Here is a 27,321-nt window from a genome sequence, read left to right as displayed (position 1 = left end):
GGGGGCACATGGACACATTTTCATTCATGAGCAAACAACACAGCACTTGAAGGCAACTTACAGCAAAGGTAAGGTTGACTTGTGCGCTCATTTCATTGAGCTTTCATTCGGTGCCGTAATGGTTGACTCATCATCTTTTTTTGTTTGCACTTTGCTCTACCAGGCCCGGATATTTTTTTTGGTGCATTTTGTTTTTCTATTTTTGGGATTCAACACTTCACTGTAGCGGTGGGGCCAGGGGCCAACCTTGACCCAGAGATGCGGTCTCTTCTCCCGCTCACTGTCTATTGCATCAGCCTGGTCTGCTTCCAGCAGCTGCTGGCAGAGGACAGGTGAGAGTTACTTTATCATGCATGTGTCATTGGGATGGGAAGGCTATTAAATGTCCACCACAGTCCGTTTTTATCACAATTTGGCATCATTAAGCCTTGATTCCTGACAGGCCAGGATCAGCAAAGCTAAACTACTAATACTGTACTACAGTAAACCCAAAACTGTATTATCTTGTTCTTTTGTGTAGTCGTGTCACGCAAGATAACGCGGACAGTGCAAGGTCAAATGAAAGAGGTGCAAAGTGACACGATTTCATTTCAACGCAAACTAACAATGACTTGACTTATTTCAAAAAATGATTTTTTCTGTGTTTAAAGCAGACTAAGCGTGACATACTTGTGCAATTGTGTTGTCATGAAAAAAATTGTGTTTTAATGTGAGATGAAGTCAGCTGTTCTGTTGTTTGTAATTTCATGTTACTTTCAAAAAAACAAGGCTTGTCCTGTAATGGGAACATACCAGCGTGAACTATTGCAAAGGACACATGTACTTGTACTTTTCCATCCAATAAGACCGTACAAACACAAAAGAGACCTGCACCAGACATTAGGCAGCACACACACACACACACACACACACACACATACGCAGACAAATACCGTACACACATACACACTAATGAATGATGATGACTCAGTTTATTATTGCCCTCTACTGGTGCGTTTTGGATTTCCATCCATCCATCCATTTTCTACCGCTTATTCCCTTCGGGGTCGCGGGGGGCGCTGGAGCCTATCTCAGCTACAATCGGGCGGAAGGCGGGATGCACCCTGGACAAGTCGCCACCTCATCGCAGGGCCAACACAGATAGACAGACAACATTCAAACTCACATTCACACACTAGGAGCAATTTAGTGTTGCCAATCAACCTATGCCCAGGTGTATGTTTTTGGAGGTGGGAGGAAGCAGGAGGGAACCCACGCAGTCACGGGGAGAACATGCAAACTCCAGACAGAAGGATCCCGAGCGCAGGATCGAACCCAGGACCTTCGTATTGTGAAGCAGACGCACTAACCCCTCTTCCACCGTGCTGCCCGCGTTTTGGATTTAGTTTGAAAAATATGCAGTCAGCTGTAGTGTAAAAACACACATACATACATACAGCATATATTGTACATATATATGTGTATACTGTATACGATTACAGTATATACATGCATCCATACACACCGTCATCACCCCCACGTCTGGCCAGTCAACTTCAAGAATAGTCCTGGCAAGCTTTTAGCTCAGTAGTCAGCACACTTGCCTTTCACACGGTCAACCTGGGTTCGAGCCCATCGCGGAGCATTTGGAATAAACAACGCAGCCGACAGAGAGGGCACACAATCGCTACACGAAGCAGAGCTGTCTCTGACTGACAGCCATGAACAGCAATCATTGCATTCCGCCTTCAGAATCGGGGGCCCCTGAATGGGTGGGGGCTCCTGGGCTTCTACACTTTTGTGTAGATACATGGATATAGTATACACACATACATATACTACAGTATAAACATGCATACATACATATAATTAAAACCTACGCACATATCTGAGTGATATGCTTTGCTTAAAGTGGAACTGCACTTTTTGGGGAATTTTGTTTATAATTCACAATCTTTATGAAAGACAAGAACACATGTTTTCTTTAATGCATTCTAACTTGTAAATAAACGTATGGAGCCAATGGATCCATGACGTCATTGCGTCTATTGCGTTTATTACGCCCATAAAACCCAATAAATAACCATCCAAAAAGTGCCAAGAATTCTCCATTTACATTTTGTGACCTGAATATTAACCAAGTATTAGTGATATTGTTATTAAAAGCGCTAACGTTAAGGACCAACTTTTAGCGGCGATTTGATCAGAGAGAGGTAACTTCCTAATGTTGCTATATTGACATCGTCAGCTGGTGAGCGGTTTTCAGGCCTCTGAGCTTGTGAAAGTGAATTCTACATCATAAATAATGCCTCTCACCTTGCTAGTAAAATGATGTGGAAATAAACTGAGAAGTTGGTCAACTTTGACAGCCAATTTAGGTGGCTAAAAAGAAACGCGAAAAACGCTGGGTTGCACCAACCTTTTTTTTTAACCCTTTGTGAGGATTATGAGTCATTCTTCATCTAACAGGAATTTATCAACATCCTAACTAGTCGACATCCCAGTGAGAGCAGACATAGTACAGTAAGTAATGTTTTATTATGTTTGTTGGCTCTCATAAAGTCTGCAGTGAGTTGTAGTCAGTGTTGTAGATGAAGGGAAAAGTGAACCTTGTGATGCGTCTATGAAATTAACCTTATGCTTAAAATGAGCAAAATACGTAAATATTACATGTTCTTATAAATGTGCCTTTTACTACATTACATTTATACTTACATAATGTATATAAACCATTGATGGAAGTGTTTAGATGTTTTTAAGCGCTTCATAGCAGACTTTTGCTCGCATTTATTTACTAGTTAGAATGCAAAAAAAAAGAAAAACGTATGTGTGCTTGTCTCACATAAGGATTGTGAATATTAAGCAAAATTCCAAAAAGAGTGCAGTTCACCTTTAACACTGCATCACTGATGCTGATACATTATCACGCTCTGCATTGTGGATTTTTGGCCCCCAGTGAGTCTTCAAGCAGTCAGCAAACTAAGCCCTTTCACCCAAATCCTTACAAAGTGGGAGTCACTATTATGCACAATGTACTTTTCAATGACTTTAAAACAATAATATATGTCCCTCGAGCCTGTTTAAGAGTGATCAACATGAAAAAAAATTGACATGATTCCATGATGCTGACTCGCCCTTAGCTAGATGAGCCCGCCCTGTGAAAACCACCATATTTTCAGGGCCAGCCCTCAGGCACTGTCATTGGACCCCGAAATCTGTGAGGGTATGGAGAAAGTTTTGTAATTGAAAAAATAAACTTTAAAAGTGAAAATTAGGTTTTGATGTACAATTTAAAAAAATCAGTGTATTCAAAATAAAAACAAGGGCACACATTTTTTTCCGGGTTGGGTGAAAATATGATTAATTCCGTTTTTTTGTATTTTTTTTCTTATTTATTTTCTTTCTTTTTTTTTTCATTTTTCACTTTTATATATTTTATAAGCATTTGTTTTTCCAGATACCTTTTTTCAGGGTCAGATCTTTTATTTTAGATTATTACAGTATTTTTTAACCTGTAAATATAAACACAAAATTAATACGGAATAACTTATTTTTTGTTTGGTTTGTAAATCAGTGGCCTAGTGGTTAGAGTGTCTGCCCTGAGATCGGTAGGTTGTGAGTTCAAAGCCTGGCCGAGTCATACCAAAGACTAAAAATGGGACCCATTACCTCCCTGCTTGGCACTCAGCATCAACGGTTGGAATTGGGGGTTAAATCACCAAAAATGATTCCCGGGCGCGGCCACCGCTGCTGCCCACTGCTCCCATTACCTCCCAGGGGGTGATCAAGGGTGATGGGTCAAATGCAGAGAATAATTTCGCCACACCTAGCGTGTGTCTGACAATCTTTGGTACTTTAACTTTTAAATAGTAAATTTCTACAGTGAAGCAGAGTTCCCATATGACACAATGTGAAAATGAATAATGGGTTTCAGCCTCGACAAAAGTATTTCAGTGAATGTTTATACACTTTGAACACAAGTTAAAGTGTTATACAGTACTGTATATCAAACACACATAACAAGGGGTGATGGACCAACTTTCTATGTACTAAAAAAAGTTGAAACAACAACAACAAGGTGTAGTATGCTCTGCTCTGCCAAATGCGCACACACACAGAAGTCACTGTTGTGCCCTCTCACACAAAATCACAACTTCAACAACCATATTGCTACAATAATACACTTTCAAAAAAACAAAACGCACACACATTAACGACAGCAGTGAACTGACTCAAAAGGAGCAGACAGGGGGAGGGAAGCGTGTTTGTGCTTTGGAAGAGGGAGGGGCCTGTCTGGAAAGAGATAAGAGATCCTGTATTTTCCTCCGCTGTGATATAAATCTGTTCTGGCATCTTTTCACAGAAAAGACCAGCTTCATTGCAATTAAAACTTGATGTGGTTACTTATCACAGATGCACAATTATGTCCAAAATAATAATCACGATTATTTTCATCAATATTGAAATCACGATTATTATTCACAATTATTTACTGTTAATTAAAACATATTTTATTGCACTTTCTATTTTAAACAAACGGTATGTGAACTTGGCTTTCATTTTTAAAATTGAGGATGTCGTTGTGGCTTGTGCAGTCCTTTGAGACACTTGTGATTGAGGGCTATATAAATCAACTTTGATTGATTGCTTTGATTGAAAATTAAACTGTAAAAATGATTAATTAATAATGATATAAAATGTGCAAAAGACAAAGGGCTAACCAAAAATAAATGTCATTGCAGAGTGCGATCATAAAGTGCAAACAAGTGAAAATATAGGAGTATGCACAAAAGTCATATAGAAATGAACACATTCATTGTACTGCTCACAGTATATACAAGACATATGTCTTTGGCCAAATAAAATGTTTTTATGTCCGTTATTGTAGATGTCTTTAAGAGAGGGCTGGATACAGTGCACGGTTGATGTTACGGTTGTCTATATTTTGGGTACCTCTGCTTTTGTAGCTGTTCGACGGGACTTTGCGCTGGTGGCGGGAGGCCCGCTTTGTTAGCAACCAGCTTTACAGTGCGGGCAAGCGATGGCGGTTGAGAAAAGAAGGGAAGTGTTGTTAATGTGTCGCCGCAATTCAATAATTAGTTTGGATGTGCACACCAATGGAGCTTTACCGTGCAACTCGTTGTGGCATTTTTTTGTTGGTTCATCCGCGTGCACTTACGGGTTTCGGGAAACGAGCGAAAGTGCCAAGAGAACGGCTAGGTGTGAAGTCGTGTTCCGGGGTTAAAATACGTACCTGTTGGTACCCAGTGGGTAACTCTGTGGAAGGGGAAGGCACTGATGCAATAATGCATTTATTTTTCCAAATATTTTCGGGAGCTGCTGCCTGACCTGCTTAACCTCTGTAACTTGTCACTGTAACTTGTCATTGTAACTTGTCACTGTAACTTGTCACTGTAACTTGTCACTCTAACTTGTCACTCACTCTTACTCGCTCTCACATGAGTACACTGTTTATTCGTCGTCCTCTGGTGGTTGGCTGACTGTTGGTTGTGAACGTGCTTGGTTTGAAATGAGTCTGTTTTTTAAATGTTAATATCCCCGACGATCAACCTCATTTAATCGAAGCTACCCAAATCGCGATCACGATTAAAATTTGATTACTAGTGTAGCACTATTACTTACTGTGCTGTGGTCATGCTTGTGAATACTATGAATGTACTCTTCGCAAATATTCTTTTTTGAACTCCACAGTGGTTCCCTTCTTCTTTCCATGCTGGTCAGTTGAGATTTTGGGACTCTTATTGATTTATCAAAATCAACAAAACTTGTCAAAAGGCGGAAAAACTAAGAAAACACACACATACTGGAGTGTTGAGACGTGATTTATTTTGCGCAGCAAGTGAAGTGGAAGGCTCGGCCTCCCCAACAGTGTTTTGCCCTGTTCCTTGCCTGCAGGCGTATGAATGACGCGTTTGTCCACAGAGACATGGTTCGCACACAGAGGCATATTTGACTGCATGGAAAAGTTTGTAAATCGAAAAGTTTGTATATCGAGGGGTTTGTAATCGAGACTCCAATGTACTATTTGTATCTCATACATTTGCCTTGTCTCGTTGTCCCATGTTGTTAAGTCTCATTTTAAGTCCTAAATTGAAACTTTACAAAATAAGATTTGAATTTTAATAAAACAGAAGCTCACATATCAAAATATATGAAATTGAAAAAATGTAAATAAAGAATTTGTTGCAAATAATTACCAGAGTGAATCATAAAAAAATATCTGTGTGCACTAGTGTTGTACTGTATGCCGTTATTAATAAAGTGTCTCGGTACTAATAAAGTAAATCAGGTACTACTGTAGAGAGAGCACCGGTATTTAAGCCACACCCATCAAATTTTAGAATAAAAATTAATATTTGTACATATATTAGCCACAACGCAGATATATACCGGCACACATTATTTTGAAAATGTTTATTCATACACCCTAATTGTTTTCAAACGGGGCCTGTCACACGGCAGTAAAACAGCTGATTAAGCAAAACAGAATCATCGTCATGGACCCACTAGCTGCGGAAGCTAGCTCTCCAAACAGCTAAAGACACTCAATAACTTCACAATGACATTTTGGTGAATTTATGAAGCTGAAACACATTTTGGTGAAACAATACAAAATAATACCATTGTAAGTTAGTAATACTAAAACAGACACTTGTAAACGTGTAAGCATATTCTGTAATGCTAACAACGCTAGCTTGATTACATTACGATAGCACGTACAAATATGCATGAAAACATGACCCTGTAACTATTTGGTATTGGTATTCATACCCAAATTTGTAGTATCACCCAAAACTTATGTAAATTATTCAAACAACAAAAGAATAAGTGATTACTATATTTTAACAGAAGTGTAGATAGAACATGGTAAAACAGAAAGTAACCAGATATCCATCCATCCATTTTCTACCGCTTGTCCCTCTCGGGGTCGTGGGAAAGTAACCAGTAAATGAACAAGTACATTAATAATCCATCCATCCATTCATTTTCGGCCGCTTAACCCTCGTAATTTTGACAAAATAATAGAATGAGAAATGACACAATATGTTACTGCATATCAGCAGCCAAATTAGGAGCTTTTGTAACCCGTTTTCTTACTTAATACTACTACTAAGGTGTCTAGTATGTTATGTAATGCCAAAAGTGTTTTTTTATTGCAATAAGAAATGTATGTTTAATGTATAATAAAATTTTCTGTTAAATTTAAAGCCAATATTAAAATTTGTTGGGGTCTCCTTTATTTTGGAAAGTATAAAAAAGTATCTAAATACATTTTGTTACAGGCACCGGTACCAAAATATTGTTGACGTGACAACCCTAGTGTGCACTTGTTTTTATTTTTAATATACTGATGTATTTTTTCAAAATTCGACATTGAAACATATTTTTTCCAGTTTCAAAGGGTTTGTTTTCCTACAAAACTTTTGGTCCTAACTTTGGTCCATGTGGGGGGCCCATTTTGCGCGAAAAAGCGCATGTACAAAACCCAAAACCAGTGAAGTTGGCACGGTGTGTAAATCATAAATAAAAACGGAATACAATGATTTGCAAATCCTTTTCAACTTATATTCAATTAAATAGACTGCAAAGACAATATACTTGATGTTCAAACTGAGAAAGTAAATTTTTCTTTGCAAATAATCATTAACTTAGAATTTAATGGCAGCAACACGTTGCAACAAAGTTGGCACAGGGGCATTTTTACCACTGTGTTACATGGCCTTCCCTTTTAACAACACTCAGTAAACGTTTGGGAACTGAGGAGACCAATTTTTAAAGCTTTTCAGGTGGAATTCTTTCCCATTTTTGCTTGATGTACAGCTTAAGTTGATTTATTTTACGCTTCATAATGCGGCACACATATTCAATGGGAGACAGGTCTGGACTACAGGCAGGCCATTCTAGTACTTGCACTGTTGTAACACGTGCAGAATGTGGCTTGGCATTGTCTTTCTGAAATAAGCAGGGGCGTCCAAGATAACGTTGCTTGGATGGCAACATACGTTGCTCCAAAACCTGTATGTACCTTTCAGCATTAATGATGCCTTCACAGATGTGTAAGTTATCCATGCTTTGGGCACTAATACACCCCCATACCATCACAGATGCTGGCTTTTCAACTTTGCGCCTACAACAGTCCGGATGGTTCTTTTCCTCTTTGGTCCGGAGTACACAACGTCCACAGTTTCCAAAAACAATTTGAAATGTGGACTCGTCAGATTACAGAACAATTTTCCACTTTGCATCAGTCCATCTTAGATGAGCTCAGGCCCAGCGAAGCCGGCGGCGTTTCTGGGTGTTGTTGATAAATGGCTTTCGCTTTGCATAGTAGAGTTTTAACTTGCACTTACAGATGAAGCAACAAACTGTAGTTACTGACAGCGGTTTTCTGAAGTGTTCCTGAGTATTTAGTATTTAGCATTTCTACTCGAAAGGATTCTTCATTCATCACTCCAAGCAACATTTGTAAGTTTTACAATATAACTATACAACAATTCATACTTACTAAACCATCCCATGTGTGATGTCTGTATGAGTGTTTTCATGCATATTTGTACGTTCAAGGTTCAACTTTATTGTCTCCGTGGGGAAATTTGTCTTGGGCACAGTGAATCATTGCTTTCTTAACATACAAAAAACAACAGAACAAAAACACAAGCACAGACACAACCACAACCAGACAACTAACATTTAAACATCAGAATATGGAGCTTGATAGACATAGGTGGCACTTTGATGTAGGCATAAAATCTACAGTATGGAGATAAAGATAAAGTACCAGTGTGCATTGCACTAGAGCTCATGGATAAAGTGCTGTGTGCGAAAGTGCTATGTGCTAAAAAAGTGTTAACCTATGTATTAACATTCTATTGCACATTGTTGGTCAGCTTAATGGAGGCTGGGACAAATGATGATTTAAGGCGGTTAGATTTGCATAGTGGGACCCGGAGTCTTCTCCCTGATGGCAGGGTTCCATATTCAGGGAAGAGTGGATGTTGTGGGTTGGAAATAATTTTCTTAGCTTTTTTCCTAACTGCCTGCTCATAGATGCTCTGTATAGGCTCATATTCTTTCCTCCCTACGATTTTCACGTGCTATTGTAATGTAATTCAGCTAGCTTTGTTAGCATTAGTGAATATGCCAACACCATTGACTTATTGAGTCTGTTTAGCTGATCGGAGAGCTACTTTGCGCAGCTGGTGGGTCCATGATAATGACTTCTGTTTTGTTTGATCATCCGTTTAACTGTCGTGTTACATGCACCATTTGAAAACAATTAAGGTATAGAAATAAACATTTACAAAATGTTCATGTTGGTATATATCTGCAACGTTTATTCCGGTGCGGCTAATATACAATATTCCATAATGACATTGGGAAAATATTTTTTTTTTTTTTTTTTTTGCAAATATACAAAAAATGTAAAAAATGTAAAAACATGTACATAGTTTCGCCCATTCCTCTTTGCAGTACGTCTCAGGCTCCATTCGGTTGGAATATAAGAGTTGGTTTTCATCCAGGATGTTTCTGTACATTGCTGCATTCATGTTTCCCTCTATCCCGACTAGTCTTCTAGTTCCTGCCACTGAAAAACATCCCTACAGCATGATGCTGCGACCCCCATGCTTCACTGTAAGGATGGTATTGGCCTGGTGATGAGTGGTTCCTGGTTTCCTCCAAACATGACGCCTGGCATTCACGCCAAAGAGTTCAATGTTTATCTCATCAAACAAGATCATTTAATTTCTCATGGTCTGAGAGTCTTTCAGATGCATTTTGGTAAAATATTTTTATGAAGAAATGGCTTCTGTCTGGCCACTATACCATACAGGCCTGATTGGTGGATTGCTGCAGAGATGGTTGTCCTTCTGGAAGGTTCTCCTCTCTCCACAGAGGAATACTGTAGCTCTGACAGAGTGACCATCTCATCTAGTCATCTCCCTGCCTTGACTAAAATGCATGCAGCAAAGTACAGAAACATCCTGGATGAAAACCAACGCTTCCCATCTAATCTGATGGCGCTTGAGAGGTGCTGCAAAAAGGATTGGGCAAAGAGGAATGCATGACACTACCCAAAGATAGGTGTGCCAAGCTTTTGGCTCAGTATTCAAAAAGACTTGAGGCTGTAATTGCTTCCAAAGGCACATCAACAAAGTATTGAGCAAAGGCTGTGAATAGTTAGATACATGTGTTTTTTTCTTGTTTTTTTTACAATTCTACTAAGGGCCCCAATTTTGCAACAAAAAATTATGCTCATCGTAAACTAAAGCCAGGAGATGACTGTCCTTCAGTCAAACATGTTGTTTCTAATCAAGGAAGCGGCTAACCTCGCATGATGTTGCTGTGAAAATGTGATTGTAATGTTAGCACTGTAGTTCAAATAGCTATGCAAGAGTTGCTAACGATGTACCACTCTTGAATGTTACATTGTTGTTTGTGATATCTATTACATGGGGGACGGCGTGGCGAAGTTGGGAGAGTGGCCGTGCCAGCAATCTGAGGGTTCCTGGTTCAATTCCCACCTTCTACCATCCTAGTCACGTCCGTTGTGTCCTTGAGCAAGACACTTCACCCTTGCTCCTGATGGGCCTGGTTAGTGCCGTGCATGGCAGCTCCCGCCATCAGTGTGTGAATGTGTGAATGGGTGAATGTGGAAATAGTGTCAAAGCGCTTTGAGTTCCTTAAAAAAAAGCCCATTTACATTGGGCAGAGTTACAGTGTAAATGTAAAGTGTGGATAAAGTGCCAGTAGCGCGTTAGCATTCAATCAATCAATCAGTCAAAGTTTATTTATATAGCCCTTAATCACAAGTGTCTCAAAGGGCTGTACAAGCCACAACGACATCCTCGGCTCAGAAAGCTACAGACACTAAAACGGCACCTCTTACGGTATTTGAAATCATTGAAAAATGCTACATTTTGATACTTAGCAAAGGCATCGACCTCATTTTGTGTTGTTTCCCTGCAGCCTCATGAAAGCTGACCTATGATCCAGATCAGTATCATTACCTACAGGGGTGTTGTCGATAATAACAGCCTAGCAAACCTCTCATAAATGTCCTGTCTGGCTTTCATTAGAATAGCACATATTCTTCCTCTTGTAGATCCAAAGAGCACATTCTGTTCTCTCACCACACGCTGGCTGATTGCTTTTCAACCATTCTTTCGCTGTTCCTGTGTTAGCATTCATGTTATTTGTCCCGATAAAGACAATCCTGCAAAAAGCTTTGCAGAAATGCACATTTTACACTAACAAGGAAAAAAAGCAATGTTGCTTTACATAACCTTTTTTTTTGTTAAATCCTTCCTTTATGTGGAAAAATCCTGCTAAAGTACAAGTTAAATATGGCTTTAGCAAAGATCAGGCTCTACGGTTCAAATTCCACAAGACGGGAGCCGCTCAAGGATGCAAAACAGAAGACTGACTGGCTGACTCATGTCGACATAAGCAGTGGTTGACATAATCGAAACCAAAACTAGCCAACTTGCACATTGACTTTGGCCAGCTACGTCGCGGAAAACTGCACTTTTGGGGGGGATTTTGCCCATCAGCTACAAGCCCTATGTGAGACAAGAACTCACGTCTTTCCCATTTGTGTGTGTTCTAAATAGTAAATAACTGTTAGTACTAGGTGGCTAACAATGCAGGTAATGGGGATATGACCTAATCCGCTTATAAAGTGCTCTAAAAACAAATCCAAACATGCCGTTACCTGCATATTAACCAAATTATAGCGACATTATTATTATTATAAGCGCTAACACAGATTAACTACTTTTCTGGCCACTGGAGGGGGCTGTTTTCATACTAAATAAGCTGACTCTTTCCGTTTGATTTTCAGACCGCTTCTTGATGCTGATATTACTGCATTTGTAGGGACTGGTCTCCTAAAGCTTTAGTAAAACTTAGTAATATTGCTATTCTGTCTTGGTGGTCCTTCTTACTCAACATATATGTCAATTTCTCTGATGATGCAATTGTTGATGACTGAAGTGTTGATACCAACCAAACTTAACCCCCCACCCCTCCATATCCCACACCCCGGATTGTAAATAATGTAAATAATTCAATGTATATACTCTGATGATTATCTTGTGTGATGATTGTATTATGAAAATAGTATATATCTGTATCATGAATCAATTTAAGTGGACCCCGACTTAAACAAGTTGAAAAACGTATTCAGGTACGGAATATGTACTTCACTGTGCAATCTACTAATAAAAGTTTCATTCAATCAATCAATCAATCCGAAAGAACTTGGGATTGACCAGTGACTTTTATGCGCTAAGAGGAAGACTGATCCGACGCAACACAAGTAACTAGCTACTAGCTAGCTTGAGCTGCTAAAAACATTGGTTGTGACCCATAAAATAAAGAAGAAGCTTGAGCTGCTTGTGACGCTTCTGTATTGCCTTTGACTTAGAAAAAAAATAATGCTCGATTATCATGCATCCAACCTGTATAGTCGAATGCTGTGGCACCAAGCTGAGAAGTTTGTCAGCTTTGAAATTCCACACGCTACCATCTTGATACTATATGGCTCTCAACTTGGCTCTTAATAAATAAAACGCAGCCTAACACCATCGCAACATCGGAGGAAGCATTTTGTTATCTGAGGAGTGAGAGTTATTCTCAATTTACCAGCTCAAGGAGAGCACATGTGCTGAAAGATACAACCATCCCACCAGTCAACCTTCCAGTAAGAGTGGACATCATAAGTCATTGCCTTATGTTTTATGCTACATGGTAACAAAGTCTCTCACAAAGTCTGCCATTAGTGGTAGCAAGCACAGAAAGGGCTATCTTCGTTGTTGTTGGTGACGGAAGTAGTGTTCTATGCTATGCACTCTGTGAAATCAATGCGCTCAGGAAAGAAGCTGTAGTAATACTTGAAATGAGCAAAATACTGAAATTAATACATGGTATCATGAATATTTCCATTTTACTTTATTATAAATAAACGTACAGGATGTATATGAAACAGTGTTGGATGTTTTTGGATTTTGAACGCTTTGTAGGTGGAACATATCATATCTCTATTACCTGCATTGTTAGCCGCCTCTTACTAGCAGTGTGTCACTATTTAGAATGCACAGAAAAGGGAAATACATGTGTCTTTGGTCTCACATAAGGATTGGGGATTCTGGGAAAAATTCCAAAAAAGTGCAGTTTGTCTTTAAAGAGAATAGGCAGTACTAAAAATATTTTTGACTACACGGCAGTTAGTTGACGTTATTTTCTGTAATTGTGTCATTTTATGTCCTCATCACAATAACAAAAAAGTTTTTATATATGCATCCATACATCCATCCATCCATTTTCAACCGCTTGTCCCTTTTGGGGTCGCGGGGGGTGCTGGAGCCTATCTCAGCTGCATTCGGGCGGAAGACGGGGTACACCCTGGACAAGTCGCCAACTCATCACAGGTTTATGTATGCATAGATATTTATTTGGTGGCTAACAATCGAAATGAATAAAAAAGTAAATGGCTGCATTTTGCTAGTTGCTCTGGTAGACTCCAGGTTAAACCTTCCATGTGTTTACTTTTGAGCTTATTTTGCACTAAACAGGAAATTACTGTGTGCATGTTTTAATGCTGTGTAACTGGACAGTAGTTGCTGCTTAGAGATAATGATGTTGGGAACAATACTACAACACGCGTTGACAAAAAAAGGATGATTTTTCATAAAAATTCCCCTTTTTCCCCATATAGACAGACACAGTTGACCATGTATGCCGACACTTATTAGTGATATTAAGTACACACTGAACAAGGATTTGATGAATTGGTCAACACAAACGGGACGTACTTACACCAAATTTATTTAATCCTGTTTTCTTGAAAATTATCAATTTTGTATGCAATCATGTATCTAATGAGCTAATGAGTTTGTTTACCTTTGCCTTATTTGGTTCTTTAAGTATCTATAACTATAGGACATACAAGTACATCCAACGTATGTGTCCTGTCACATTAAGCCATGCTCCGACACAGAGAAGTATGAATGGCGCCGTAAGGGTCCTTCTGACCCCTTCCCGGGCTTAAGTCGAGGTGGGAAAAAACAGAACAGGCAAAAGAATTCCACTGTGGATTAATCGCTAAGACCCCCCCCCAAACATCCTAGATTTCCGCTCAACACAGGAAAACTACACTATTGTAAATGCATTTATTTTATGTTTTAGAATATGACCAGGCTCAACAGAAAACTCATAATAATAACCAACTACAAAAGTACTGCAGATGCAGATCTCCGCCTATCTCCCAATAGTAAATAATTACTTTTAAAAATCCTGAATCCAGACGGTTTATCCGGATCACCTATCAAATCGAATCACTTGTTCTGGAATTTCTGACTTTTTCGTGAAAAATCCGCTTTTTGAGTTATCTATAGCAGAATGAAATAAACGAAATGAAGCCTCTTGTCAGTAATCTAGTACCTTTGTCTCTGTGGGTGGAGGCGGTCCGCTAGCAACACACACAGAAGTTGAGGTTTGTAACCTTAACGCAAAGTAACGTCGTAGAAATTAACCAGATAACCCCCAAAATCTAATCACATGTTTCTTATCCCATTTCTGATATTTTCATCAAAATCTGCTACCGTAATAACTTTTTTATTTATTTTGCTAACTACACAGACAACAGTTCATGATGTTAATGTAATGTACATTAACAAAAGTGTCCATGACCTGTACATTTAGTGAACCAGACAGAAGGTAACTAACTGGCAGACAAGGGTCCATAATGTTAATGTAATGTACTGTAAATGCAGTGAATCAGAAATCAGGTAAAAACTAAGGAACGTATCCCATTTCTGACATTTCCCACAAGTTTCATCAAAATTATAACTAACTAGCTCACTCACTCACTCACCCACTCACTAACTAACTGACAAACAGACAAGGGTTCATGATGTTAATGTAATGTAATGTGCTATAAATGCAGTGAACCAGACAGCTGGTAAAAACTAGCTAACTAAATAAATAACTAACACCGACAATCACATAACTTCCTGGCGAGTGTAATAAAACATTTTAAAAACATTTTCTTTGGCATTTTTGTACATGCCTTTAGACGGGGTGTACAAAATGCACCCCAGGGGATAATTTCTGGCCCACAGCTCTTTTTTTTTTTAAAAATAAAAAATTGCATTCAGGTAAACCAGTAAAAAACAAGCCGCGGGTCAAAAATGTCGCCACAGGCCCGTTTGGGACTTTGTTGCCTTGATTATTCTTATAGAGAAATTGCTCTGTTGGCCTTTTAAAAAAATATATTGAGCGTTTTTTTATTGGCCTTCACCATATTGTAAAAAAAAAAGGATTTTATTCCTCCTGGGGCGGGCGTAACACAAAATAGTTGAGAAGCACTGGCATATATTGACATACCTTGGATTGGGTTCATCATCTTTGATGTACAAAATGTAATAAAGTGCCCCCTGCATATTTATGTTTTTAAACTTTGGACATCCCTGCTTTTAGCCTTATTATATGAATTGTATCGTTTAGTGCAGTGGTTCTCAACCTTTTTTCAGTGATGTACCCCTGTGAATTTTTTTTTTAATTCAAGTACCCCCTAATGAGAGCAAAGCATTTTTGGTTGAAAAAAAGAGATAAAGAAGTAAAATACAGCACTATGTCATCAGTTTCTGATTTATTAAATTGTATAACAGTGCAAAATATTGCTCATTTGTAGTGGTCTTTCTAGAACTATTTGGAAAAAAAAAAAGGTTTTTATTTATATTTATAAAGGATTTTTGAATTGTTGCTATTTTTAGAATATTTAAAAAAAATCTCACGTACCCCTTGGCATACCTTCAAGTACCCCCAGGGGTACGCGTACCCCCATTTGAGAACCACTGGTTTAGTGTATGTAATGTAAAAATAAAAATAGAACTATATTGAATTTGTCATGGTACCTCTTGTAGGAATTGCTTCTACTTTTTATTTGTCATTATTAACAATTAAACCTGTGACAAAACAATTACTTTTTTAACACTGTATTGAAGAATACATTTTCCATGTTGAAAGTGCAGCTTAGTGATGTGGCGCCATGTCTCTTTCTGGAAATGTCGCCCATTCTGTGGTTGTGGCATTTCACAATTATTTATTCAGCCTACTGTAGCAGTGGGCACGTTGCTAAAATGCCTTAAATAAACTCAAACCGTTTCACATTTCAGTGTGGAATCCCAAATCCACAGGCTGCAAGACGGCACTTTTGTGTCGCCTCACATTTGAACCTTTTCATAAGAGCGTTTACTGGAAACACTCACATCAGCATTTCACAGGTCACAGCATGATTCCCCCCCCCCTAGTTATATATATTTTTCTCTTCATCCATTGGCTGCTCGGCAACAGCACACTTGTGGATCTTCAGTCAAACAAAGACGGGAACAGTAAAGTGAAGAGCTCCCACTGTCTTTGACAAACAATGACAGATGGTGGCATAGTGTTTGCTGAACTCTGTGTCAGTTTGTACGTCGTGTAGAACATTTTAACAACTTAATTACAAAAACAGAAGAGCTCAGGCTTATTATATTACCTCGACCAGAATTTTGTTGATGCTGGTTCATAGGAAGAAAACTCTGGGAACTGTCTTTATTGGAAGAACTCATCATTTAAACCATTGGTGCATGTTGGGCAAATAAAAGAAAGGGGATTTTTTTTAAATAAAATGTTATAATAATAATAATAATAATAGTTATTATTGTTATCTTTATGCTAATTCTCTTATTATCTTATCTTTATTTAATGTTTATTTTGTATTATTTAAAAAAATAATTCCAATATTTTATGTAACTGCTAATATGTTAATAAAACTATACAAAATATGAACATATTAATAATAACTATTATTATTATTTGCACCTTTTGCCTAGTCTACAATCAATGCAATTAATGTATTCCATTTAATTTGTATTCAATTTAAAGTAAAAATAAAAAAATACAAATATAACCATAGTTAGGAAAGTCCATTATAATATAACATAAATAAATTATATTTAAAGACTATGTACAAAAAATTACATTCTCTGATCTACAATTAAAAAACAAATATATACACAATGTATGTATATACATAATCTAATACTATATTGTTGATTTGTGAATCTACACTAATGTATTATAGGAACGTTAAGTTAAAACATTTTGCAAAAAGGGTTCATGATGTTAATTTACATTAGAAAAAGTGTCCATGTACTGTATTGTAAATACAGTGAACCAGACAGCAGGTAAAAATGATTTCTATTATAAAAGCTGTTTTGGGTGCCTTAATCAGATTAAAAATGGAAATGCCAGCCGCCCTTTCAACATTATCTGGTATTCTGGCAATAGTTGCCAGCCCACATAAGAAAATACATTCTTAGTACTCAATTATACCATCTAAAATATTATGAACCATATATCACATTTTTTCTATCTAATCTATACAGTTTAAGATCCTAAAATGTGTAGCAAAGCCTGTTTGTGAAGGGGTGGCTGTTTTTATTTATGGCGTCATGAAAACGTCTGTATCACATACAACAATGTAACATTAATGAGTACAGGGAGAACTTAATTGTTAGCAACACTAGCGTATAATTACATTATTAGCCTATCTTGTGACAAAAAACAAAAAAGCAAATGTCTTGTTTGTCGCTGACTGATTCACAGTTGGCAGAGCTACAGGCTTTGTCTTAAGATCAGTGTTGGTCATCTTACCTTAAAAAAGTAGTCAGTTGCAGTTACAAATGACTTCTCCCAAAAAGTAATTGATTTGGTAACTCCGTTACCTCATTGTAAGAGTCTTTAGTTACTCAGCAATGCAACTGTGGTGTTGTTTTTCATTTCGTTATTTTATACATGCATCCCACCTGTCTACCTCCTACTCCAGATTTAATACCAATTGTTCTTTTTTTCTCAGCTGGGACCATCTCAACAAGCTGACTGACCTGAAAGAGAACCCCTCTTTGCCCTCCGAGGGCCAAACAAACACCCCCGCCCTATCTTCAGAGCCCACTCCAACCCCAAAGTGGAACCACCTTCCGGCATCTAGCCTTAAGAGAACCAACCCCAGCCTGGCGTGGGCGCGACCGGACGAGCGTTTGGAGGTTAGGTGGAGGAAGGGGTCCAGGGCTCGTCGCCACACCCACCTGGGTTTCCGGGCTGCCCACCACTACCCCCATCATGCCCAGCTGATGAGAGTCGGTTGTGTCCTTGGAACCTGCCAAGTACAGAACCTGAGCCACAGGCTTTATCAGCTTATCGGCCAAAGTGGCAGAGAAGACTCGTCCCCCATTAACCCAAGGAGTCCGCATAGTTACGGATGAGTGACCCTCACCGGGAAAAAACCTACATTTTCGGTTATTTATCTCTTAATGTATTAGTCTGGTGGATGTACAGTATCCCATAGTGACAATTACAGTATACTTCGCATGAATGACTGTTGTGCTTCTTTACTTTATGTGCAAACTATTTTAGGATCAATTCATTTATATTTCACCCCGCCGCCCCCCAATCTGAGAATGTTTGCCTTTTGGTGGACGGACAAAGTCAAGCACCTCAGTTGGACAGGAGGCTAACCGTGTTAATGTAAGAATGAAGACTTATCTACAACACTGACCTTGCCACTGGTTGTTATCCTGTGCCTTGCTGATCAGAAACTAGTTCCAGAGTCATGTCAGACAAAACTTTCCTCGTTTACTGTCCAGCACTACACTCGTCCTTTGCAGCAACTGGGTCACTTCATAGCATCTGTGGAGAAAATTTTTCAAATTCAAATGGGAACTTCTCATATTTTGCTGGAAAATGTTATTTTCCCCATTACATCAATGACACATTTTTTTTAAGTCAACTATCACCAATTATTTTTTTATTTTAAGATGTGTAGCAAAGCCTGCATTTTTTATTTTTTTATTTTTTACAAATATGTCATCCATGAAGTGGTGCGCACTTATTTACATATTGTTACAGTAACAGTCAATGACATCCCACTCCAATCCCCTAGATGGCGGTAATGTGCATTACAAAGCACATGAACGGAACAGAGCACACCAATTAAATATAGTGCTAAAACAAATAGTAAACGCTATAAATAAATTACAACAACATTTTTAAAAAGTTGAAATTAAATAACTACAGTCGTCCCTCGTTTATCGCCGTTAATTGGTTCCGGACACGATCACGCTAAATGAGTTTTCGCAAAGTAGTAATCATTAATTGTGCATTAATTATTTTCATTGGTAGAACATAAAAAATATGTTTATGACCTTCTAAATATACGTAAGAGCCGTCTAGACATGAAATAACACCCTTCAGTCACCCTTGTATGCTTTTAATCATATTTAGTGATACTTCCTGAGGCTGAGCCAATCAGTGGCCACAATACTGAACCACATGCTCTGATTGGTTTGGTCTCCTCTAGTAGCTAATACAGCTGTAGAATTTATATTTTAGTTCATTTGGACATAAAACCGCAAAATTTGAAAAGCAATGTGGAGAGAGGCAACTGTGTAAAAACAGTAATGTACTCATTGCAAACACTTCACCTCCTTGTGCACTTCAACTGCCATTATTTGTAGCTGTCAATGCGATTGCAGTCCAGTCCCTTTGATGGTGATAATGTGCATAGCGAAGTGGTTGACAACTGCTAAACAACAGAACAGAATTGGGTGCGCTGACATCAAACGTCTAAAATAGGTATAATATAAAAATATATATACAAATACAATTAAAATAATTAAAGCGTAGATCTGAAATTTAAGACTTTTTGTGTTGTAATCATCAAAATCATTTCAGAAAATATACGGCAAATCACATTGTTTCACCAATAATCAAAATACAATATAAAACAAATGTTTAGGTTATTGCTGATGATGTAAACGTTACAATAGAGCAATGGTTCAGCTTTCTGTGGCTCCACTGTTGACATTTCCACCCGTGCTGTTGGCACATATCAAATATTAGTCTTTTCACGTGATTCATAAGTTCTCCCTGCAAGTCAGGACTTTGGGCTTGACAGCAGTTTTATTAAAGCTGGCCTAATCTTTGCAGTCATATGCAGCACCACAGCAGGGATGTGGAGAGGCACTGAAACCTCCACAGTCATAGTCAAACCAAATCAAATAACAACAAAAAAAGGACTAGAAATTAGAGTAAGGCACGTACGTGGCTGCCACACACTTTCATAACAAATATTTATAAAAAATGATAAATTACAAAAAAAAAAAAATAACAATCACAAAATCACTACACTGGCAAAAGTAAGGGATTTTTTTAAAATATTTTTTGTCTCTAGATCTGAATAAAACACTAAAATGTATGATGGCTGATTAAATCAAAATCTCGGATTAAAAAAAAAACTCAAATATGTTCCTTTCATTAAAAAAAAATTGCAAGAAAAAATTAGTCATTTTTTAGTGTTATGAGAAGAAAATAAAAACACATTTTCCGAACAATAAAGCTGCATTGTTACAAGAATAAATCATAGTATTGAGAGAAAAATAATTGCAGAATAAATCGTAATGTGAAGTGGACAAAGTCAGGTTGTTATGACAATATTAACATTGGAAAGAAACTATGAAGTCGTAGCATTACGAGAACAAACTTAAAACATTTTTACAACAATAAAGCTGCATTGTTACAAGAATAAATTGTAGTATTAAGAAAAAATAAGTCATATTGTAAAAAGTGTAAAGTTGTCATGTTACAATAATAAAGTGCTAGTGCAAAAGAAGTCAACAACAAACTAAAAACATTAAATAGGGGAAAAAAGGCTAATTTACAATAATAAAGTTTTCATGTACGAGAATAAATTACTGTATTAGGAACAAAATGAATTCTGCAAAAGCGAGAAAACATATTTCCTGTAACCTTTCCACTATCTTCGTGTCATAATTATGAGCAAAACTCGCGTGCCATCAGTGGCCATCTAAGGTAAACTATTTTCAAATATTGTTTTCCTACATTATGACTTATTATCATAGTATTACTTTAACATTTTCTTGCAGACAAACACAATTCTCGTAACAGTTCACCTTTTACTCCACGTAAAAACAAGAGTATTTTTGTTTTTGGTAACGTCACCATCCATTTGTGCTGCTTCCCAGCATGGCCCTATCAGTCCTCTGTAACTGAGTAGCTATATGTCACAACTGCTTCATTAGTTTAATCTGTTCAAAGGCTTGCTGAGGTCAAACACGCCATTCTGTCTGCTGCTATCCAGCTAATCAATGTCTCGTGATAGATGCTTATTAAAAGGCTTTTTAAATGCCGACTGAATCTCTGCACTTCTTAAAAAATGTTTTACCTTCAGACACACAGTGTGTTTTTGTGTTATCACTTCTTATCTCCTTAATGTTTGATTTGTGCTCGAAATCTTCGACACTTTTTTGCGCAGCACGCTTTTTGTGACGTCAAAGCCCTCCCACATAGGAAAACACTGACTCGCTATTGAAAATAGCAAGACATGATGTGGAACATTTCTTGGCATTCCCTTACCTGTGTGTGTGTGTGTGTGTGTGTGTGTGTGTGTGTGTGTGTGTGAACACTTCATCATAAGATGTGTCCTTTTGAGAATGTTACATTTGAAGATTTTAATATAACAGATGCCAGTGCACTCCATACGGCATCAGCATGACTGTGAATGATGTGTGTAAATAGAGATATTCAGCCAAACTATTTAAATAAAATGTCTTTGTTTAAGTTATATTTATGTGTATGTCACCAAAGACTATTTATGTTACCTTTTTGCACTTGCAAAGTGACAGAAAAGCAAAATAAAAATCTCCAAATGTCTGTAAATGTTGTCCACCCTGTAAAATAAAGAGCTATACTCTAGTGTGATGTATAGAGCATTATTTCACAAAATTGTGTCAAATAATCTCCCTTAAAATTGCGATAATTTTAAAGTAAAGGAATATATTATTATTGTGAATTGGTTACATTTTTTAATGAGATTAATCACGCTTTTGAATTTGTATTAATTAGGATTAATGAAAGGTTATCACTCCCTTGAATTGAATTGCATAATTTAAATGAACCTTAAAAAGATGCAGATATTTGGAAACTAATCCAATTTTCTTGTTAGAATGTCACACAGGAACATTTTTAAAGGTTTTATTTACAGTGCATCTGGAAACTATTTACAGCGCTTCACTTTTTCCACATGTTCTTATGTTACAGCCTTATTCCAAAATAATTTCATCAATTAATTTTTGTACTCAAAATTCTACAGACAAAAAAACCCCATAATGTCTATGTGAAAAGTTGTTTTTGTTTTTTGTTTAAAGCAGCACTAAGTAACTTTTCAACCTTCATAAAATATTCCTAACTTTTGGGACGATACATGGACTTACAACTAGTTGCATGACACCTCTGTCATGGCCTGAGGGGGTTACTGCCACTAAGCAACGTTGCCACACAAAAAACTACAAATGTGCTGACTTGCTTTACAGCATACGTCACTCCCCTAACCCCGTTTGTTAAAAAGACGGAAGTTGATGCGAATGCCTACATGCCGACAAAAAACTAAAATACGTGCAATTACTGCTATCATGTCTGAGGAGACAACAAAAGAAAGACGGAGCCTACCCGGATAAAAGGACAGTCACTCAGAATCCACATTGACCCGGCTTTCACTCCCTGTTCCTGTTAAACCAGTGAGTGAATTTCGATGCTCAAATCAAAATGATAATGCTAATGTTAGGAAATGTGAATGGTAGCAACCACCAGCCTGATAGTTCCCAGTTTTGCACTACTTCCTTCGAAAAAACTGCATACGTCCTGATACATTCTTGGTTGTAGTATCATGTTTGTAGCAAAATTCAAGATCATTTCTTGTTAGTGTCTGCTATTTAACATCAGCCTTTGTTCAATACTTTATTAATGCACCTTTTGCAGCAATTGCAGCCTCAAGTCTGTTTGAATAAGATGCCAAAAGCTTGGCACACCTATCTTTGGGCAGTTTTGCCCATTCCTCTTTGCAGCACCTCTCAAGCTCCATCAGATTGGATTAGAAGAGTTGTTTTTTATCCAGGATGTCTCTGTATGTTGCTGCATTTATATTTCTCTCTATTCTGACTAGTCTCCCAATTCCTGCCGCTGAAAAACGTTCCCACAGCATGATGCTGCCACCACTATGCTTCACTGTAAGGGTGGTATTGGCCTGGTGATGAGTGGTGCCTGGTTTCCTCCAAACATGAAGCCTGGCATAAGCAAAGACTTCAAGCTTTGTCTCGTCGAACTGGAGAATTTTCTTTTTCATGGCCTGAGAGTCTTTCAGGTGCATTTTGGCAAACGTTTTACTAAGAAATGGCTTCTGTCTGGCCACTATACCATACAGGCCTGATTTGTGGATTCCTGCAGAGATGGTTGTCCTTCTGGAAGGTTCTCCTCTCTCCACAGAGATATGCTGTAGCTCTGACTGAGTGACCAGCAGGTTCTTGGTCACCTCCCTGACTAGACTAAGATGAATGCAGCAATGTACAGAACAATCCAGGATGAACGCTTCCCATTTAATCTGATGGAGTTTGAGAGGCGCTGTAAAGAGGAATTGGCAAAACTGCCCAAAGATAGGTGTGCCAAGCTAGTCACATCGTATTCAAAAAGACTTGAGGCTATAATTGCTGCAAAAGGTGCATCAACAAAGTATTGAGCAAATGTTGTGAGTAAATGTGATTTTTTTTTTTTTTAAACCATTTTTGACTTTGTCATTATGGGCTATTGTCTGCATAATTTTGAGGACAACATGTATTCTATTATTTATTCAATGTATTCTGTTGTGGAATAAGGTTGTGACATAACAACACGTGGAAAAACTGAAGCGCTGTGAATACTTTCCGGTTGCACTCTAAATGCATGTCATTTATTTGCTAAAAGCTTGCTAACAGTGTTATCTAAAATCCAGTGAAAGTGTTTTTTGACGTGAAATTTGCCAGCGACCACACCGGTCGGAGTCTCTTCACTCATCACGTATGCATTGACCTTATCACTGACCCCATCCGGGGTTAAGGTAAAAGAGCTTGTACGCTGAGAATAAATTGTGTGATTAATCTGTATATATACATATTTAATTACTTGTTGTTTTTAACAGCCCTGACATATATATATATATTGCTTGTTTCAGACCACTGATTCTTAAACTGTGGTCCAATACCAATGGCAATATGCAGGCTCCATCTAGTGGTACACAGCAACACCATCCAGTCTTTAAATAAAACAAAATGATATTAGAGACATATACACGAGGTGATTGTACAAATACATATTATGTATCTTTTAAAAGTCATTGTTTTAGACCAGCCATATTACCCGAGAGCGGCAAACGGTAGAAAATGGATGGATGGACGTTTTAATTTTGACCAAAATGCTAGGTTTTAATTTTCCCATACAAATCAGTCATTACAAGGCATTGAATGAAAAAGCTAACTGATTTTGTAATGGGGGGAAATGTCAATGAAAAATAAGGTCAGGAGACATCAGCTGACTGACAACAGCAGTAAAAGTGATAAGAGTACATTAATGAGTGACAGTGTCTGACGTCAACAACCGCCAAATAGCCACAATAATACACCTGCACCTTCAAATACACTCACACATTTTGACCCTCACGACCAAAAACATCAGCTGTCAAAAACATTTATTTTATTTTTTTTTATTGTGTTTGTAGCTATATGTAGAAATGGTGCTGCTGAAGTGACAGCTGGTTGCATGAGCTATGTGCTTGTTTAATGTGTTTTATCTCTTTTGTCTTCTTTGATGTTTTCATGTGTTTTTACCTTATTTCTTGTAAACATTTTGTATCTACACTGCAAACACACAATTTCCCTATTGTGGGATGTACAAAATCTACCCTATCCTAAATTGGAACTGGAAATCATTCTCCCACAATTCAGTCAGTATGACATCATCATTAGATGGCTCTAGTTTTTAGTTATCGCCAACTGTTGTAACTATGAGTCTGTGTCCTTTTTAAATTAAATATGACTGCAAGAAAAATAATCATGGGCCCACAAAAAATGCCAATGCCAGCACTTTGATAAGAATGTGAGAAACACTGTTGAATTCAAGAAATAACTTGTATTCATTTTAATTTGTCATTGATGTGAATTAGTACATTGTATAGTACTTTTTCTCGAGTGACTCATAGCGTTATGCATTGAGAAACCCATTATAGATGGTAGTGGTTAGGGGTGCGAATCTTTGGGTACCTAACGATTCGATCCAATTCCAATTCCTGGGGTAACAATGTGATTTAGAATCGATTCTCGATTCAAAACAATTCTCGCAATGTATTATTTGTTATATTATTTATAATGAAACGTTTTTAAAACAGATTAACAGGTTAGAAAAGTTCCTTATGGTTGCATAGAGCTGACCTAAAAATGTATTTTCAAAAATGTATTCTTATAATAAATAAAAAAAGATATGTAAATATCTATATATTTTTTACATCGATTTTTGAAAATTATGAAATCATTTATGATCGCGTTGAATAAGAATTGTGATTTGGATTTGAATCGATTTTATTTTTTTTACATTTACACCAGTGTGAATGACACCGGGAGCAAGGTGGGTAAAGTGTCTTGCCCAAGGACACAGCGGCATTGACTAAGATGGCGAAAGCTAGATTTGAACCAGGAACCCTCAAGTTTCTGGACGGCCGCTCTACCATCTGAGCCACGCCGCCCTATTTATGTGTATTTTGCATTGTTTTCTTCATGTAAAACTCTAAATCATCTATATAAAATGTGTTTTGTGGTCATATACAGAGCCAAAAGAGTAACACCACTATCTGGTAGCGGCCTCTGTATTTACAGTACAGTGTATCAACAAAGCATGGTGTAGAGTTTTTATGCTTATTCCGTATCTACCCAGGAAGCTAACAAGCATCATCATAGCAGCTGTGCACATCACACCCAGCGCTAATGCTAAGGAGGCCCTGAATGAGCTGCCTGATGCCATCAGTGACTAACTGACAGCACACCCAAACTCTTATTTCATCATCATAGTCTTGCCAAAGTTTTTCCAGCATACACACTAAGCTACGAGGGATATCAACACACTGGACAAAGCCACCACAAACATCAAGGAGGCTTACAGGGCTAACGTGACCCCCTCCTAAGACCACATCTCCATCACGCTAACACCAGCATACACACTTGTAAAAGTGGTCAAACCAATTCAAAAACAGATAAAACTGTGGCCTTAGCTAGGGGATGCAATGATTAACAGGTTTTCCTATTGACCGTGTTTAGCATTTTGGCCATGGCTATGTGTGCAGCTGCTGGCTCTCTGCCACACCAGAGTCTTCGTGGAGAGACCGGAGGAGAGAAGCACGGGGCTATGGAGCTAGCGTAGAGCGTCGGGATGGACGAGCTTCATGGAGCCCCTTCTGAACGATCTTGTATTGGACACTTCGGTCTCCCTGGGCAGATTCTCATCAGTCGATGACCGGACATTGGCCGAGAGCTAGTGGGCAGCCTAGAACGGAGTTGGCTCTATCAGAATCAGAATCAGAAATACTTTATTAATCCCCAAGGGGAAATTAAAAGCACAATCCCATTTAAGAGCAGACAAACATTACAGGGAGACAGAACAGGATCGCTGACGGGTCTGCCAACTTCCGGCGCCCCTTACAAAAAAGGTGAGATACAGGTAAACAAAGGGGGGGTGAGAAAAAAAAATCGTTCTAAGCCTGGGCCAAGGGAAAAAAACACCTCATAGCCATAGCACACATCCCTCTTACATGTGTGTAAGAGGGAAACATCAAAGAACACCATGGACATTCAGTGTCCAGTCTGCATGGGTGAGCGAGGATGCGAGCAGGTATCAAACACCGAGGTGATTGATACCTGCTCATTCAGCCAAGACACTGTGAAGCCTGTCCGTTCCGGCGCTCAGCGCTAGCTCCGCAGCCCTGTCTCGTCATCCGCATCTCCTCCAGTCTCTCCAAACGGACTTTGGTGTGGCAGAGACCCAGCAGCTAGTCTCCATGACCAAAAGACTCCCGGGAGGCAGATCCAGAAGTCCACAAAAAAAACACCGTAGAAGTCACGAAAGTGCCACCCCTTGTCACACAGTCCCAAAGGGTCTGGAACGAAAAGGCAAAATAAATAAATAAATAAATAAAAAAATAAAAAATAAAAATAAAAAAAATAAAATATATATATATATATATATATATATATATATATATATATATATATATATAAAATAACACATGAAAACAAGAGGGAAACACAAAAGAATGACAGAAGAGCACAGCTCCTGCCAACAGCAGCCACTACAGCGACGCCATCTTGGAAAAATCTCGGTTGCTTTGTTGGGTCTGTTCCTGGTTCT

The 27,321-nt window shown here is 38.1% G+C and overlaps 1 protein-coding gene across 1 annotated transcript; it reads left to right on the top strand.

The window, feature by feature from the left end:
- On the top strand, positions 1 to 21,798 carry adm2a (adrenomedullin 2a). Its single transcript, XM_061960714.1, has 3 exons — positions 1 to 68; positions 164 to 332; positions 17,903 to 21,798. The coding sequence occupies exons 2-3, from the start codon at positions 259 to 261 to the stop codon at positions 18,306 to 18,308; spliced, it is 480 nt and encodes a 159-aa protein (XP_061816698.1). The 5' UTR covers positions 1 to 68; positions 164 to 258; the 3' UTR covers positions 18,309 to 21,798.
- The last annotated feature ends 5,523 nt before the right edge of the window (positions 21,799 to 27,321 follow it).

Source organism: Nerophis lumbriciformis, linkage group LG05 (assembly GCF_033978685.3).
Source record: "Nerophis lumbriciformis linkage group LG05, RoL_Nlum_v2.1, whole genome shotgun sequence".
Classification (NCBI taxonomy): Eukaryota; Metazoa; Chordata; class Actinopteri; order Syngnathiformes; family Syngnathidae; genus Nerophis; species Nerophis lumbriciformis.
This window is presented reverse-complemented; position numbering and strand designations above follow the sequence as displayed.

Excerpts from the sequence above, each read along its gene's own strand:
- adm2a (XM_061960714.1), top strand. The coding sequence starts at position 259 with ATGCGGTCTCTTCTCCCGCTCACTGTCTATTGCATCAGCCTGGTCTGC. Across the intron at positions 333-17,902 it reads CAGCTGCTGGCAGAGGACAG|CTGGGACCATCTCAACAAGC; the intron begins GTGAGAGTTACT and ends TTTTTTTCTCAG.